This window comes from Tachyglossus aculeatus, chromosome 5, assembly GCF_015852505.1.
Source record: "Tachyglossus aculeatus isolate mTacAcu1 chromosome 5, mTacAcu1.pri, whole genome shotgun sequence".
Classification (NCBI taxonomy): Eukaryota; Metazoa; Chordata; class Mammalia; order Monotremata; family Tachyglossidae; genus Tachyglossus; species Tachyglossus aculeatus.
The window spans coordinates 31,832,136-31,849,295 of record NC_052070.1 but is presented as its reverse complement, the minus strand read 5'-3'; the positions used below and the strand labels follow the sequence as shown (position 1 = coordinate 31,849,295).

Below are 17,160 nucleotides of genomic sequence, written 5' to 3'. Positions count from 1 at the left end.
CGACTTCAGGGCAGCCGTCACTGGTGTTCCAGCCGGATGCCCACGGAGGACCTGCTGATGGCCAGGGTGGGGGGCGTGGAGGGCGTGCCCGTGTGTGTGTGTGTGCAGAGGGAGGGTCTCCTAGCTGCCTCTAGCCGACGGAAAGCCCCGGGGGTCGACCTTCCCCTGGGCATGAAGCCCACCGACTTCAGGGCAGCCGTCACTGGTGCCCCTGCCGGATGCCCACGGAGGACCTGCTGATGGCCAGGGTGGGGGGCGGGCCCGTGGGCGTGTGTGTGTGTGCGCGTGTGTGCTGGTGTTGAGGGGTGTGTGAGGAGCGGCCCGCCCCCCCCCCCGCCCCCCCGGTGGGCGGTCCCTGGCGGGGGTTGCCGGGTCCTCCCGGCCCTCGGTGGAGCGGGCGGGCAGAGGACCGGCGCTCACACCCGCAGCCCCAGACGGCCCTCCGGATCCCCGGGCCCCCGGCCTCCCGGCCCCCCGGCCCCCCGGCCCCAGGAGCCCCTGCCCCCGGCCCGCTGCCCGCGGCATCCGGACCCTCATCAGGAGCGGGGGCAGGGGCAGGGCAGGGGTCCGGTGACCCCAGAACCCCGGACAGCGGCCCCCCGGCCCCCCCGGCCCCCCGGCCCCCCGGACAGCGGCCCCGGCCCCGCCTCTCCATGGCCCTGGGGCCGGCCGGAGCCGAAGCCCCCGGGGACAGGCGTGGGCACGGGGACGGGCACTGGACCAGCCATGGGCCCTGGACGCTGCTGCTGCTGCTGCTTCCGCCGTGAGTGACCGCGGGCTCTGCCCATCGCGCCCCCCGGCCCCCTGCCCCCCGACCCCCTGCCCCCCGGGCTGCGGGCTCCGACCCCCGGGTCCAGCGCAGGCCCTTAGATGCAGCCCACGGGAAACTTTCCTCCGGCCGCAGGTCGGGCCGGACCCACCCGACTGGGGGGCGAGGTACCCGGGCTGGGGGTGGTGGTGGTTCTGGAAAGGTCAGGGGGCGAGGACCTAGTCTCCGGATCTGTGATGGGGGATCCAGGCTCCCCAGGGGGACTAGTAGCCCCCTTTTCCCCCTCCCCCCCCCCCCCAGCATCACCCCGGGACGGTGCCCTCTTGCTCCGGACACTGCCCCCTCGCAATCTGGGCACTGTCCCATTGCCCCAGTCCCGGGACCAGCCCTGCCCCCTTTGCCCTCATCCTGGGCACTGCCCCAGGTCCCCAGTCCCGGGACCCGTCCTGCCCCCCTCCCCCCAATCCTGGGCACTGCCCCATTCCCCAGTCCCGGGACCCGTCCTGCTCCCCTCCGCCTCCCATCCTGGGCACTGCCCCATTCCCCCGTCCGGAACGCCCCTTACTCACCCCCCCAAACCTGGGTACTGCCCTATCCCCCCGTCCCGGGACCCGTCCTGTCCCTCCTCCCTTCCTCCCATCCTGGGCACTGCCCCATCCCCCCGTCCGGAACCCCCCCTGCCCACCCCCTCAAACCTGGGCACTGCCCCAACCCCCCGTCCCGGGACCGGTCCTGCCCCCTCCTCCCTCCCTCCCATCCTGGGCACTGCCCCATCCCCCCCCCGCCGGACCCGGTTGGACAGTACGGGGAGAGGAGGGGGCTTCATCCGGGGGGCTGTGGTCTGGAGGATCCCAGAGTAATAATAATCATAGCCGTGGCATTTGTTAAGGGCTTACTATGCGCCAGGCACTGTACTCAGCGCTGGGGTGGGTACCGGCAAATCGGGTTGGACCCAGTCCCTGTCCCATGTAGGGGCTCCCAGTCTCCATCCCCAGTTTCCAGATGAGGTCACTGAGGCCCAGAGAGGGGAAAGGACTTGCCCAAGGCCACGCAGCAGACAAGAGTAGCCAGGGCAGGGGTAGGCAGCGGCTTGGGTGGTGGCTTCAGTCCCCCCGGCCTCCCCGGGCATGGAGGCCCAGGCCTCCATCTCTATCTCCTGGAGGGAAGGCAGGCTGCGGCGGCCGGGGGCTTGGGGGCGCGGGAATTAGTGAAGCCCGTGCAAATGGTCCAAGGAAGAAAAGTTAAGCCCAGGAATATGGATGCTCAGAGCAGGGCCCGGAGATTTTCCGGGAGATTCTCTTGCTGGTGATGAGCAAGCTCCAGGTGATAACGGGAACCCCCCTCCCCAGAACACGCGGGACCGAGGACCAGAGGGGCTGGCTGGGCCCTTGGCCTCGGTGGAGCCCTCGGTGGGGTCCCCGGGGGGCACGGAGAGCAGAAGGAAGCCACATAGAGGAGGGGAGCACACCCAAACCTGCTTTCCGGGGGAGAAATTCAAATCCAACAACCCCCAAACTTGTGATCGCTCCCCAATTTGGACGCTGAAGTCACTTCTCTTCTCTATGCCTCAGTTCCCTCGTCTGTAAAATGGGGATTAAGACTGTGAGAGCTATGTGGGACAGGGACTCTGTCCAATCCGATTATCTTGTATCTACCCCAGCACTTAGAACAGTGCCTGGCACATAGCACACCTTTAACAATCAATCAATCGTATTTACTGAGTGCTTACTGTGTGCAGAGCACTGTACTAAGCGCTTGGGAAGTACAAGTTGGCAACATATAGAGACAGTCCTTACCCAACAGTGGGCACAAATACCGTTACCATTATTATTGTAGCCAAGGGAAGAGAAAATGGATTTATTCCCTTTCAATTCATCCATTCAATCGTATTTATTGAGCACTTACTGTGTGCAGAGCACTGTACTAAGCGCTTGGGAAGTACAAGTTGGCAACATATAGAGACGGTCCCTACCCAACAGTGGGCTCACTGTCTAGAAGAAGACTTTCAATCATTCTAATAAGGGTATGTCAGTGGTGAGAAATGTCTGTCCACTAATGAATGTCCAGTTTCTCAATTACAATGGGGTACTGAGTCAAAGCCTTTAACCTTCAAGGCTAAAGGGGGAAATTTTCCTAGTCCCTTAAAGATCTAAGACAGCAGTGGTTGTGCTTGGAGAACCTTGACACTTCTGTTGTTGTTTTTTTCCTTTTCTTTTTGTTGCTCTCTTTCAAATAGAAGCCAGGTTTTTTATGGAAAGGAGAACTTAGAAACTTAGGGTACTTGCTAGGAACATGGTTCTATGCAAAAAGCAGAGAAACGTGGTGGAAAGCTTTGATATGGGCATCGCCTTTAAGAATTTTGGTTGCCCTCCCCTGGCCAACCTCCATTAACTCAAAATTGAAAATCTCAACCTTCCCAGAGAATCCGTGACTAACAAGTGACATGGCTTCAAAGACTGTAGGGCCAGAGGAAAATAAAGCATTTTCTTTCAACTGAATCTGTCGTTATACCTCCAAAATTCTGTAAAGAAGCAAGACACAGGAATGAGGGGTTCCCTGAGAGATTTTATGCTTTGTATAATTCAATGTAATGGTTTTAAGCTTCTTAGTTTAAGCCATAGGTGAACAGGTTTGTACAAAATATGTGAGGGATTTTACAGATCTGTTATGATGTATCCTTGAACTGGGTTCTGTGCTGGATTGTTTCCTTTGTTCCATTTACTGACACTAACCCATCTTTTATCTCTGTTTCAGTTGTTGCAAGTCTCATCATCCTTCATTTCTGTGGGGCAACAAAAAAGGGAATAGGTATGTTCTTTTAAAAAGAAATTCCTTAAGTCAACTCTTTCCCATTATTTCTGAATCTTTCATATTTAATAGCATATTGGTGCTCTCTGAAAACGTGACAGTGAACACAATGGTTTGTTCTTTGCCTAAAATGAAATAAGAACAGCTTATAAATTAATTTACAAGTGAAGATCATCACAGAGATTGTTACATCTATTTTAGCTAAGTAAACATTGAATCTGGGTTGGTTTTTTTCTTTTTTTTTTCTTTTTCAGAAAAGCAAACCACTTCAGAAGCCCAGAAATCAGTGCAATGTGGATCTTGGATAAAACATCCAGATGGAGGCATCTTCACATCTCCCAATTACCCCAGCAAGTACCCACCTGACAGAGAGTGCATCTACATCATTGAAGGTAAAAACAAAACAAAACAGAAAACCTTGCCCCTAAAACTTGAGCCCCTTTTGTTGGGTAACAATTTCCCCACCCTCATTTTTTTTTTTCAACTAGCTAAAGACCAAGGCTGGGATTAAATCCACCGAAACATTGCTCAAGGACCGAGGGATTTTGCCAGGTTAATCATCAGAGATATTGGAATTGAAAATCAAAATACAAAACTCAAAATATTTGACACCTGTCATTGATATATACATCTCATTCATTCATTCAATTCATTCAGTAGTATTTATTGAGCGCTTACTGTGTGCAGAGCACTGTATCTGAATGATTAATTCATTCGGTTTTAGCCAGTTCTTCCAATATTACTTTCCTGAAGCATTTGATGTGGTGTAAAATGAATCTTATTTTGATTGCCGAAACTTCAGCCGAGTTATTCTAGACCCACTGCCGGGCAACATAATCTAGTCTTTTCTCATAATATTTTCCCATTGATCACAAGATTAAAGTCTTGTTTGAAGACCTTGCCCCTCGATGACCATTTTCAGACATGCACTCTTTTGAGGTGTTTCTGGATCTCCCAATCTTCTCAGAAGTCCTTCCTCTAGAAGAGACTCTACATGTGAGACTGGTGCGTCTGCTGCAGTTGTCTGACTGTCGTACCACCTTGCTTGAAACTGTTTCACTGTGGCTTGAAATGTTTATTCTACTTATGTGTGGTCTCATTCAGTTCACCACATGGCAATATATATTTCTGTGACATGGCTTGCCCAGGGTTATAGTGGTGCTGTAGCAGTCGCCTAAAAGCGGCTGAGCCGATTGCAACCAGGACTGCATCACTGATGACCTTGTCTTGCATTTGATGTGAGGTAAGGCTCTTAGGTGAAGTGGAAGAGTTTCCTATTGACCTGGATCTGCCTTCTGTGGTAGGTCCGAAGGTCACAACTATTTAGGAGATTTGAACATCTTCTCAACTTTGAAGATGGCTTAATTTTGGTATGAAACTTGATAGCCCACCAGTACCACACAGTATCTGCCAAATTGGTTGATTTCAGTGATTAACTTTTCAAATGTTATCTCTTCATATATTGTGGAGTATACATTGTTGGCAGTAAATATCACTGATTGATTAATTCAGTACTGGCTAGGTAGGAGAATTCAGTTATTGAATTTATTCCTGGGTTGTGGATGAAATTGGTCGTTTGTAGAGTTTACTGAGGACATAAATGTGGATTTATTGTTGATCCATATCACTGGGCTGAAATGGCAGAACAATTCATATTCTTATGCAGGTGCTCAACAGCTCAATGATTACCCCAATTTTTTAAGACAATTATCCAGTATAATAGTTTGCTGATGATGTTACTGGATAATTGTCTTAAAAAATTGGGGTAATTGCTGAGCTGTTGATCTGGAAGAATTCCTCCAGTTTGCAGATCTCTCATTGCATCTTCAAAGCTGGCAGCATCAGGTGGATGGAACACTATCTATCTCACAACCCTGGTCTACTCCCTTGGAGACGGTGAAAGAGTCTGACTGGCACTTTCAATCAATCATTCAGTAGAATTTATTGATTGTCCACTGTGTGCAGAGCCCAGTGCCAAACACCTGGGAGAGTATAATAAAGTTAGAAGACATGCTCCCTGCCTTAAGGAGCTTACAGTGGATTGGAAGAGACAGACATTAAAATAATTTTCAAATAGGAGGAAGAAGAAGGAAAAGGGAATATGCTCCACTCCACCTCACCCCCTTGAACACACACTTGATCTCATCATCTCTAATCACAATCTCTACTCTCACCAATTCTGAAATCCCTCTATTAATTGTGATATTTGTTATGCACTTACTGTGTGCCAGACACTGTTCCAGTTGCTGGGGTAGCTCCAAGACAATCAATTTGGACCGAGTCCTTGTCCCACATAGTGCTCACAGTCTTAATTTTACAGATGAGAGGACTGAGGAATAGAGAAGTGAAGATACTTGCACGTGGTCGCAGAGCAGACAAGTGGCAGAGCTGGGATTAGATCCCAGGTTCTACTGACACCTAGGTCCCTTCTCTATCCATTAGGCCGTGCTGCTTCTTATCCAGCCATATCCCCCTCACCTAACTTCTCTCTCACACCCCCCATCCCTGCAACTCCCTCCTCAAACGCCCCCATCCCCCACCTACCCCAACTCTTGCCCTTAATGACCTGGCTGCACACACTATTGAGAAAATTGAAACCATCAGGTATGATCTCCTTAAAATCTCCCCTGCTCCTCTCCAGTCCCTCTCCTCCTGCCTTTTTTCAACTCTCCCATCTTTCACAGCAGTATCTTAAAAGGAGATCTCAGATGTTGAGCCCCCTGCCCCAAACCCAAAATCCTCACTTGATCCTATGACTCCTTACAGTTATCACCCTTTTTCTCTCCCACCATTCCTCTCCACACTCCTTCAGTAGGTTGCCAACACCCATGTTCTTCACTTCAGCTCCTCCCATTATCTCCTTGACCCCCTTTAATCTGGCCTCCCCTCCCGTCACTCCACAGAAACTGCCCTCTCAGTGGTCAAAAATAATCTCCTTCCCAAATCCATCAGACTCTACTTCATCCTAATCCTCCTCGATCTCCCAGCTGCCTTCAACACTGTTGACCAACCTCGTCTCCTGGAAACAATATCCAAACTTGGTGTCACTGTCCTCTCTTGGTTCTCCTCCTATCTCTCTGGTAGGTGCTTCTCAGTCTCTTTCATGGGCTCCTCCATCTTCTACATTCTGACAGTGGGGATCCCCCAAGGCTCAGTCCTAAATCCCCTTCTGTTCTCCATCTACACTAACTTCCTCGGAGAACTCATTCACTCATATGGCTCCAACTACCATCTCTATGGTCATGATTCCCAAATCTACATCTTCAGCCCTGTTCTCTCTCTTCTCTGCAGTCTCATATTTCCTCCTGCCTTCAGGACCTCTCTACTTGGATGTCCTGCTAACAACTCAAACTTCACAGGTCCAAAATAGAATACCTCATAATCCTACCTAAACCCCGTCCTCTTCTTCACTTTCCCAACACTGTAGACAACACCATTGTCCTCCCTGTCTTGATATTACCCTTGACTCTTGTCTCTCATTCAACCCACATATTTAATCTGTGACCAGTTCCTGTCAGTGCGACCTTCACAGTATCACTAAAATCTGTGCTTTCTTTTCCTACCAAATTGCTACCATGTTAATCCAAACACTCTCATCTATCTCCCTGCCGACCCCTCACCCACATCCTGCCTCTGGCCTGGAATGCCTTCCTACGGTGTATCTGAAAGACTCTCACTTTTCCCACCTCCAAAGCCTTATTAAAAACACATCTCATCCAAGAGGTCTTCTCTAAGTCTGCCTTTCCTCTTTTCCCATTCCCCTCTTCATCACCCTTGCACTTAGAATTTGAGCCCTTCATTTACTCCTTACTCAGCCTCATAGCACTTATGTACATATCCTAAATTTATTAATTTACATTTATGCCTGTCACCCCTTCTAGACCATGAGATCACTGTGAACAGGGAACATATCTACCAACCCTGTTATAATGTACTCTCCCAAGTTCTTAGATTAGTGGTCTGCACATGGTAAGCACTCAATAAAGATAATTGGTCAATCGATTGATGTGCATGAATTAGTATATATAATGGAGTGTGCTATGGGAGGTTATAAGTACACAACTGGTAAGCAGTAGAAATTAATCAGGGATGGATTCCTGGAGAAGAAATAATGTCTCCAAGAGCTTTGGAGATGTAGAGATCTATATTCTGTTGAATCTGAAGGGGGGTTCCAGATAGGCAGAAAGGAATGAAAAAGAGATCAGAGATGAGAGAGATGAGAGGCCCCGGAAGTCATCTTGAGAGGATTGAAGAGTGCAAGCTGGGATGTAGTTGAACAAAATTGGATAAATAAAATACTGAGAGCTGATCAGGTGCCTTGACATCAATGGTTCAGAGTGTTTACTTAAGGCAGAAAGGAATGAGTAACCACTGGAGGCTTTTGAGGAATGGGAAGACATGTGCAGAATGATGTTTCAGAAAAAAAAGTTAATGCTACAGAGGAAAGTATGAACTGGAAAGGGAAGAGACTGGTGGCAGGGAGTTCGGTGAGGAGACTGATGCAGTAGTTGTCACAATATGTCTGCACTCAACATCAGGGAGTAGACTGGAGAGCTTGGAGAACTCTTCTGGGCAGTCAAATTTGCTGAGAAATATCTCAGTGTTTTTCCCTCTGCCCTTCTTTACCTCTTGCTGCAAAATCATGTCTGACATGCCTGGACTTGGTTTGAAGTCATATTGTAATCTTGGTACTAGCTCATGGTTGTCTACGTGCTTCAGTTGTCATTTAATAAAGAATCCTCTTTATTAAAAGCAGTGTACTACTCTTGATCGTTCCGACATTTGGCATTGCCATCATTGTTTTTGAATGTGGTGATCAGGGTGGTGTCTTTAAAATCTTGGAAAGCTTGAGAAGCAGTGTGGCCTAATGGACAGAGCACAGGCCTGTGGGTCAGAAGGACCTAGGTTTTAATCCCGGCGCCACTACATGTCTGCTCTGTAACCTTGGGCAACTCACTTCAGTTCCCTGTGTCTCAGTTACCTCATTTGAAGGATGGGGTTTAAGACCGCGAGCCCCATGTGGGACATGGACTTTATCTAACTTGATTACTTTGTATCTACCCCAGTATTTAGAACAGTGCCTGGCACATAGTGAGGGCTTAACAAATACCATTAAAAATGTTCAGGTATATTTTCATCATCAAAATACTACTGACTGTGGGATTTGTTAAATATTATTTACCGAACTCTGTGCTAAGCCCTGTGGTAGGTATATCATAATTAGATCAGACATAGTCCCTGTTCCACACAGGACACACAGTTTAAGGGGCTAGGTGAGGAAACTGAGGTAGAGTGGGCAAGTGACTTGCCCAAGATCGTGCAGCTGATAAGAGGCAGGGCTTAGATTAGAACCCATTTCTCCTGATTCCCAGTCCCATGTGCTACCCACTCGACCACACTGCTTCTCTTGGGTCATCCTACTTATTATTAGTCCTCAAGCTTGTTATTCCATATGTTGAGAAAAAAGCCTGTTTCCTCCCAAAGATGAAGTCCTCTTTTTGCTTTTAGGTTTCGACAAAAATACCATAAAAATCATAATCACTACTTTATAAATCCCTATAGAATTCTAGTCATCACATTCTATGGTATTTCTTGAGTATGTGAAGCACTGTACTAAGTCTTTGGGAAAGTACAATAGGAGGTGGGATTTTAGGAAGACTTTGAAGATGGAGATAACTGTGGTCTGACACATTTTGTGGGGAAGAGAATTTCAGGACAGAATGGCCATGAGAAAGGTGTCTGAGGTGGGAGTGTTGAAGAGAGGGTTCATTTTAAAAGTGCACTTAAGAAGTATGAAGAGTAGGGGAAGTAAAGTGACACAAGTTGAAGTGTAAATTGAAAAAAAACCTGGAGGAGGGCCTCGATTGACTGATTGATGGATTGAAGTGATTGGTAAATTATTTCAGCTGGATGAGGAGGGAGATGGGTAGTTCTTGGAGGCTTTTGAAGATGTGTGTCATATGATGCTTCTGCAATAATCTGTGCCGCAGGGTGTAGTAGTGAGAAGCAGATGGAAGCAGGGAAGCCAGTGAAGAGTCTGATCTGGACATGATAAGTGCATGGCCAAGTTCGGTAACTGAGTGGAGAGAAAAAGATGGATCTGGGAAAGATGGTGGAAGAAAAACTGGTAGATTTAGCAGTTTAATGAATATGAAACCTGCAAATCAGTGAGGAATCTAGGGAAGATGTTGGTGTTATTGATAGAGATGGGAAATTTAGGGTGAGGAATGGGTTTAAGAGAGAAGATGAGAAATCCAGATTTAGACAAATTGCATTTTAAACTCAGGAGGGATATCCAAGTGGGATATTCTGGAGGTAAGAAGAAATGTGGGATTGTAATTGGGTAATGTCAGAAATGGAAAAAAAATATTTACTAATAATGATAATAATAATAATACTGTGTGCAGAGCACTGTACTAAGCACTTGGGAAAGTACAGGACAAGAATAAACAGTGACAGTTCCTGCCCACAATGAGCTCACAGTCTAAAAGTGGGGAGACAGATATTTACACAAATAAATAAAATTACAGATATGTACTTAAGTGCTATGGGGCTGGGCCAGGACTTGGGAGGGTAAGGGGAGCAAGTCAGGGTGATGTGAAGGATGTGGGAGATGAAGAAAAGTGGGGCTAAGTCTGGAAAGGCCTCATGGAAGAGATGTGCCTTTAATAAAGCTTTGAAGAAGGGGAGAGTAATTGTCTTGAATTTGAGGAACAATATGTAGGTTGGTGTTAGAAGAATGAAGTGTTCAGGCTGAGTTGTAGTAGGAGATTAGTAAAGTTAAGATCTTCTAGACTGTAAGCTCTTTATGGACAGGGAATAATTTGGCTAATTCTGTTTTACACTCCCGAGTGCTTAGTATAGTGCACTACACATTGTAAGTGTTCAATAAATACAACTGATTGATTGATCGAAGGTGGATGTGGGGGAGAGCTGATTGAGTGCCAATCTAGCAGGACAAACAGACACTGAAATAATTTACATATCGGAGGAAGAAAAAAAGTGAATATAATAATAGTAATGATGGTATTTGTTAAGTGCTTACTATGTGCTAAGCTCTGTTCTGAGTGCTGGGGTAGATGCAAGGTAATCACGTTGTCCCATGTGGGCCTGACAGTCTTAATCCCCATTTTACAGATGAGGTAACTGAGGCACAGAGAAGTTAAATGACTTGCCCAAATTCACACAGCTGACAAATAGCAGAGCTGGAATTAGAACCCATGACCTCTGACTCCCAAGCCTGTGGTCTTTCCCCTAAGCCACATTGCTACTAAGCCACGCTGTAGTCGAGGGATTCCTAAGTAATAGGGCACAGAAGATGATGCATATAGAAGTGCTTTTGGTGTCTGTGACTACACTGCTAATGTCCTGAGGTTGTGGTTATAGTTGTTGAAGATGGAGAAGAGCGGAAGAGAATTAAACAGGGAAGGCCTTCTGGAGAAGATGTGATTTCAGAAGGGTTTTTGAAGATGTGATCCGGTAGACAGGAAAGAGGAGGGAGCTCCAGGAAAGTAGAAGGATGTGAGCAAAGGATTGGATTGGAGAGAGAGGAGAGCGAGACACACTATGTAGGTTAACTTGAGAGGAATGAAAAGTGTAACTAGTGCAATGGAGAAAAGAGTGAATAATTAGAGGGGAGGGTCTACATTAGAGGTACAATGCTCTGCACATAGTAAGCACTCAGTAAATACCATTGATTGATTGATCGATCATGGAGGTGGCATCTTACATAAGTAGTTTACCTCCCCAGGAGAGGGCATGTAAAGTGAGAAGCATACCAAGTTCTTTGAACAGTGCTTTGCACATAGTAAGTGCTCAATAAATTTGATTGATTGACTGACTGATTGAAGGCTTAGAACACCACCCCGTGGGATACCCTCAGTTAACAGTTGAATGTTTATTTCCTATTTTCCTTCCCCCTTAGATTTGGAGCCTCAGGTGAGACAAAGACTGTCTGACATGATAATCTTGTATCTATCTCAGGACTTGGAATAATATTTAGCACATAGTAAGTGCTTAACAAATACCACAATGGACCAGTCAGAGTGGTAGGAGGAGAACCAGGACTGTAGGATGTCATAAAAAAAATTGAAAGTGTTTCAATGAGCGAATGTTCCATGGTATAAAAGGTGACAAAGAAGTGATATGCTGCAGGGCCACCTGTCTACCATTTCATTTACATATTTCTAAACCATTTTTAAACAATAGCATTAATGAAGAACCATGGCCTAGTGGAAACGGCATGGGCTCTGGAGTCAGAGGACGTGGGTTCTAATCCTGAGTCTACCACATGTCTGCTGTGTGACCTTGGACAAATCACTTAAGCAGCATACCATAGTGGACAAAGCATGGTCCTGGGAGTCAGGAGGTCATGGATTTTCATTCATTCATTCAATCATATTTATTGAGTGCTTACTGTGTGCAGTGCAGTGTACTAAGCGCTTGGGAAATACAAATTGGCAACATATAATAATAATAATAATAATGGTGGTATTTGTTAAGCGCTTACTGTGTGCAAGACACTGTTCTAAGCCCTGTGGGGGGATACAAGGTGATCAGGTTGTCCCACTTGGGGCTCACAGTCTTAATCCCCATTTTACAGATGAGCTAACTGAGGCACAGAGAAGTTAAGTGGCTTGCACAAGGTCACACAGCTGACAGGTGATGGAGCCAGGATTCAAACCCATGACTTCTGACTCCCAAGCCTGCACTCTTTCTACTGAGCCATGCTGCTTCCCCTAAAGAGACGGTCCCTACCCAACAACAGGCTCACAGTCTAGAAGACTGGGTTTTAATCTTAGTTCTACTATGTGTCTGCTGTGTGACCTTGGGCAAGTCACTTCAATTCTCTGTGCCTCAGTTCCCTCACCTGTAAAATGGGGATTGAGATTGGGAGCCCCATGTGGGACAGGGATTTTGTCTAGCCCGATTTACTTGAATCCACCCCAGTGCTTAGTGTAGTGCCTGGTGTTTAACAAATACCATAATTAATATTATTATTATTTAACTTGAATCCTCAGTTTCCTCATCTGTAAAATGGGGATCAAGACTGTGAGCCCCATATGAGACGGAGACTGGGTCCAACCTGATTACCTTCTACCTACTCCAGTGCTTTGAATAGTGCTTGGGACATAGTAAGTCTCAAGTATTAATGAATAAAACAATAATAATTATTATTATTAAGAGTAGGGGATATTTAAGCCATGTTTTACTAGATACTGCTGTGGTCAAATAATATATCTGGAATATATGAGTATTAAACCTCATTTTCAGAATTTTGTTCCTTCCAAGATGCCTTGAACTGGTTTGTTATGTTTTAGTTGTTCGTGGGACCAAAGTCAAATTACAATAAATGTGAGCTGACTGAGAGGTCAACCTCAGAATATTGGGAATGATTCACTGAATGTTTCCCCAGGTGTTTCATTAGGAAATTATCGCTTTGGATGCAGTCATTGAAAGCATTTAGAATGAATAACCCTGTACTTTCTTTAGAAGTCACTTATACTTTCCCTCTGCATTAATGGATATACTTTAGAATGAATAACCCAGTACTTTCTTTAGAAGTCACTATACTTTCCCTCTGCATTAATGGATATACCTAATTACGATTTGATGCATAGTATAGTTGCTGTAATTGCATAAATTATGGAGCTCTGTAAACACTGGGCTTATGCAACGATTGTCATATACGCTACAATGAGGTGTTATCCGTATGCTTCTCAGTTTAGACCACAAGTGCAACCAAATTGAATAACATAAAAGCCATTTTTGTTCCTGAACCTGCTTCAGTGTTTTTCACTCATAATCAAAAGTGGGAAATTGGGTGCATTTTGAATTTTTAGGCACGTTTCTGTATAATCAGAATAGTAGCACACAATGGGGTTTAATTCCATAATGCAGAAAGCAAAAACAGGAGGCATAAAAATCCCAGAAAAATCTGAATTACATACACACACCCTGACCTGATCCCCGAAATCCCTATTGATGCATTTCGCTGGAAGGGAAATGTGGGGTTGTTGTTTTAGTCAAGTTCTAAAGAGCTACTCCTTGCACACAGTGAAAATCTTTCCCCAGGAGACAGCCAAGTTCAGGATTGGAGCAAAAGTTTGAGCTCTACATCTGTGATAGCCCTGCACTAAGATTCAGGAATATAGGGAGCTCCTAGGGTGCTTTTTCCTACTTCTTGTTTTGACTTCCCTTCAGTCTCTTAGGCTTACCTGTAAAAGATGCTTGAAAGTTTATGAGAAGCAGCATTGTCTAGCGAATAGGGCAAAGACCTGTGAGTCAGAAGGACCTGGGTTCTAATCCCTGCTCTACCACTTGTCTGCTGTGTGACCTTAGGCAGGTCACTTCACTACTCTAGGCCTCAGTTGCCTCATCTGTAAAATTGGGATTAAGACTGTGAGCCCTGTGTAGGAGCTGGACTGAGTCCGAACTGATTAGCTTGCACCTACTCCAGTGCTTAGTACAGTGCCTGGCACATTGCAAGATCTTAACAAATACCATAAAAAAACAAACATATAAAATAGTAATAATTACAATAATAATGATGGTATTTTTTAAGCGCTTACTATGTGCCAATCACTATTCTAAGCTCTGGGGAGGTTACAAGGTGATCAGGTCATCCCACAGAGGGCTCACAGTTTTAATCCCCATTTTACAGATGAGGTAACTGAGGCACAGAGAAGTGAAGTGACTTGCCCAAAGTCACACAGCTGACAGTTGGCGGAGCTGGGATTTGAACCCATGACTTCTGACTCCAAAACCTGTGCTCTTTCCAATGAGCCATGCTGCCTCCCCAGTGGTACAGTTCTGTCAACAAGCACCCAATTGCTGCCATGAGGACTTTCAAATTTGCCCCGAACTTGGACAAGTCCCTTTACTTCTCTAAACCTCAGTTTCCTCATGTTTAAAATAGGGATTAAATGTCAGTTCTTCCTCCCCCTTACATTGTTAAAAGTGATTGTGATGAAACAGTGCTTCCCCTTCTAATAGCTACCCCTGTCTGCACGTGTCCAGTTCTGATGATCCTGCCATTTTTGGACTCCACTCTGTCTTGTGAGAAGGACCCCCGTTTACTTTTCTGTTGCTGCCTTTGTTCTTCATTTAAATTTGGATTTCTTGTTTTGGCTTTTTCCCTGATTCATTCAAGAAATCAGGAAAGATCTCCCATGACATCCATGAAGTGGCTCTGAATACCGTACTCTGAGATTGCTTACTAAAAGAAAGGAAGGCACAGTACCATCTACTGCTGTTGAATTGCTAGGCACACTCTGTTCCAGGGCCACCAACGATATCCATTGTACCTACAAAATTTCTCATGATATGTAGCGTTGGGCAGGAAGACAGGGATGGTGTCTACTAACTCTGTTGTACTCTCTCAATGCTTAGTGCAGTGCTCTGCACACAGTAAGACCTTAATAAATAGCATTGGTTGATAGAATGATTGATAATGTAGTAAAGGACTTATTCATTTATGTGCATATACAGCACTTATGTACAGTTCCTTAATTTATTTTCATGTTTGTCTCCCCCTATATACTGTAAACTCCTGGTGGGAAGGGAACGTGTCTACCAAATCTGTTATATTGCACTGTCCCAAGCACTTCGTACAATGCTCTGTACACATTAAGCACTCAATAAATATGATTGATTGATTGACTGGGTGAGAGAGTAGGGATGGTTCAGCACAAATCCTCACCATTACTGTAAAGAAAACTCAAGTCTTTGTCCTGCTCACAGTAGAACCTAGCCCACCCTGCACCCTCTGCTCCTCTGCCACTATTCTCCTCACCATACCTCGTTCTCGCCTGTCCCGCCATCGACCCCTGGCCCACGTCATCCCCCGGGCCTGGAATACCCTCCCTCTGCCCATCCGCCAAGCTAGCTCTCTTCCTCCCTTCAAGGCCCTACTGAGAGCTCACCTCCTCCAGGGGGCCTTCCCAGACTGAGCCCCTTCCTTCCTCTCCCCCTCGTCCCCCTCTCCATCCCCCCATCTTACCTCCTTCCCCTCCCCACAGCACCTGTATATATGTATATATGTTTGTACATATTTATTACTCTATTTATTTATTTATTTTACCTGTACATATCTATTCTATTTATTTTATTTTGTTAGTATGTTTGGTTTTGTTCTCTGTCTCCCCCTTTTAGACTGTGAGCCCACTGTTGGGTAGGGACTGTCTCTATATGTTGCCAACTTGTACTTTCCAAGCGCTTAGTACAGTACTCTGCACACAGTAAGTGCTCAATAAATATGATTGATTGATTGATTGATTTCATTTCTCAACCACTGATGTCTGAGCAAGGGGCCCTAAAGACAAGAGACCAGGAAAGGGGCATTAGTGAATTTTCATGGCAAACTGTTCATGTGTGTCAAAGACTATCTTTGACTGTCATTCTCAAGGATACCCTCCTACTGTCACTAGCATTTTCTTCAAGCTGAAAGCTACTATACTTTGACTTCATCTATCTCACCCCTCCCCCTCCCCCACATCCTCCCTCTGGCCTCTACCCTCCCCCTTTATAATGTCAGATTACCACTCTCACCACCTTCCAAGACTTACTAAATTTACATCTCTTCCAAGAGGCCTCCCTCAGTTAAGCCATCTTTTCCCTTACTCCCTTCTCCTTGTGAGTCACCTATACATTTGAAGCTGTAAGATTTAAGGACTTCCTAGTCACAGCACCCTCAGCGTTTATGTACCTTTCTGTAATTTACTTTATTTTAATGTTTGACTCCCCATATAGACTGTGAGCTCCTTTTGGACAGGGAAAGTGTCTACCAACTCTACTGCATTATGCTCCCTCAAGTGCTTAGTACAGTGTTTGCACACTGTAAGCACTTAAATATCATTGACTGATTAGATCATCAAAGAATAATCTAATCCAATAGTGAAAACTCACATCTATAACTAGCCGTTTATTCAGTTTCTCATTTTCTGACTCTTTTGAATTGAAACTTTTTTTGGCTTAGCTTTAGTTGCCAATTGCTCTGGTATACAGACTCCTGAGATTGAAAAACCCTATAACTGTGATGCCTTGCTGCAGCACAGAAGCTAGAAATCAATGTTTTTCAGCAAATGTAAAATTTTCCAGGTGGTACTTGCTGTCAGATAATGAGATGAAAGGATGCACAAGTGTTTAGAAACCTATCTCAGCATCACAATTCTCTGAAAAAGAAGATGTTTGGGAGCTGATTAACTTGTATCTTCTCACATCTACCATAATTAATTAATTAATTAGGTAATTCTGTAAACAGAAATATTACTTAGATGTAGTTTATTCTTGGGAGGTGATTAAAACCTGAAAACAATTTATATTTAATAATAATTATGGTACTTGCTAAGCCCTATGTACCAAACACTGTTCTAAGCACTGGGATAGGTCAAGGCCATACCGTTCCATATATCTATGCCTATCTTAGTGTGGGATAAAGAAGGACAGAGGATGAGCAGGAGAAAGGGAGACAGAGAGAAAGAGAGAGAGAGAGAGAGAGATTCTCTGAGCTGTCTTTCAGATTTGAAGATGACATGACCAAAGTGAGGTTTTTTTTATCACTTGTGGGCGAGTAAGGATGATAT

The 17,160-nt window shown here is 45.5% G+C and overlaps 1 protein-coding gene across 5 annotated transcripts in view; it reads left to right on the top strand.

The window, feature by feature from the left end:
* The first annotated feature begins 685 nt into the window (after window positions 1–685).
* The window catches only part of NETO1 (neuropilin and tolloid like 1), a 160,231-nt gene continuing 143,756 nt past the window's right edge, over window positions 686–17,160 (top strand). For all 5 annotated transcript variants that reach the window (XM_038746527.1, XM_038746526.1, XM_038746525.1 and 2 more), the window contains exons 1-3: window positions 686–763; window positions 3,524–3,577; window positions 3,832–3,969. In XM_038746527.1, coding sequence (XP_038602455.1) covers window positions 727–763; window positions 3,524–3,577; window positions 3,832–3,969 — 229 coding nt within the window. In that variant the 5' untranslated portion in view covers window positions 686–726. The remainder of the gene's footprint in view (window positions 764–3,523; window positions 3,578–3,831; window positions 3,970–17,160) is intronic.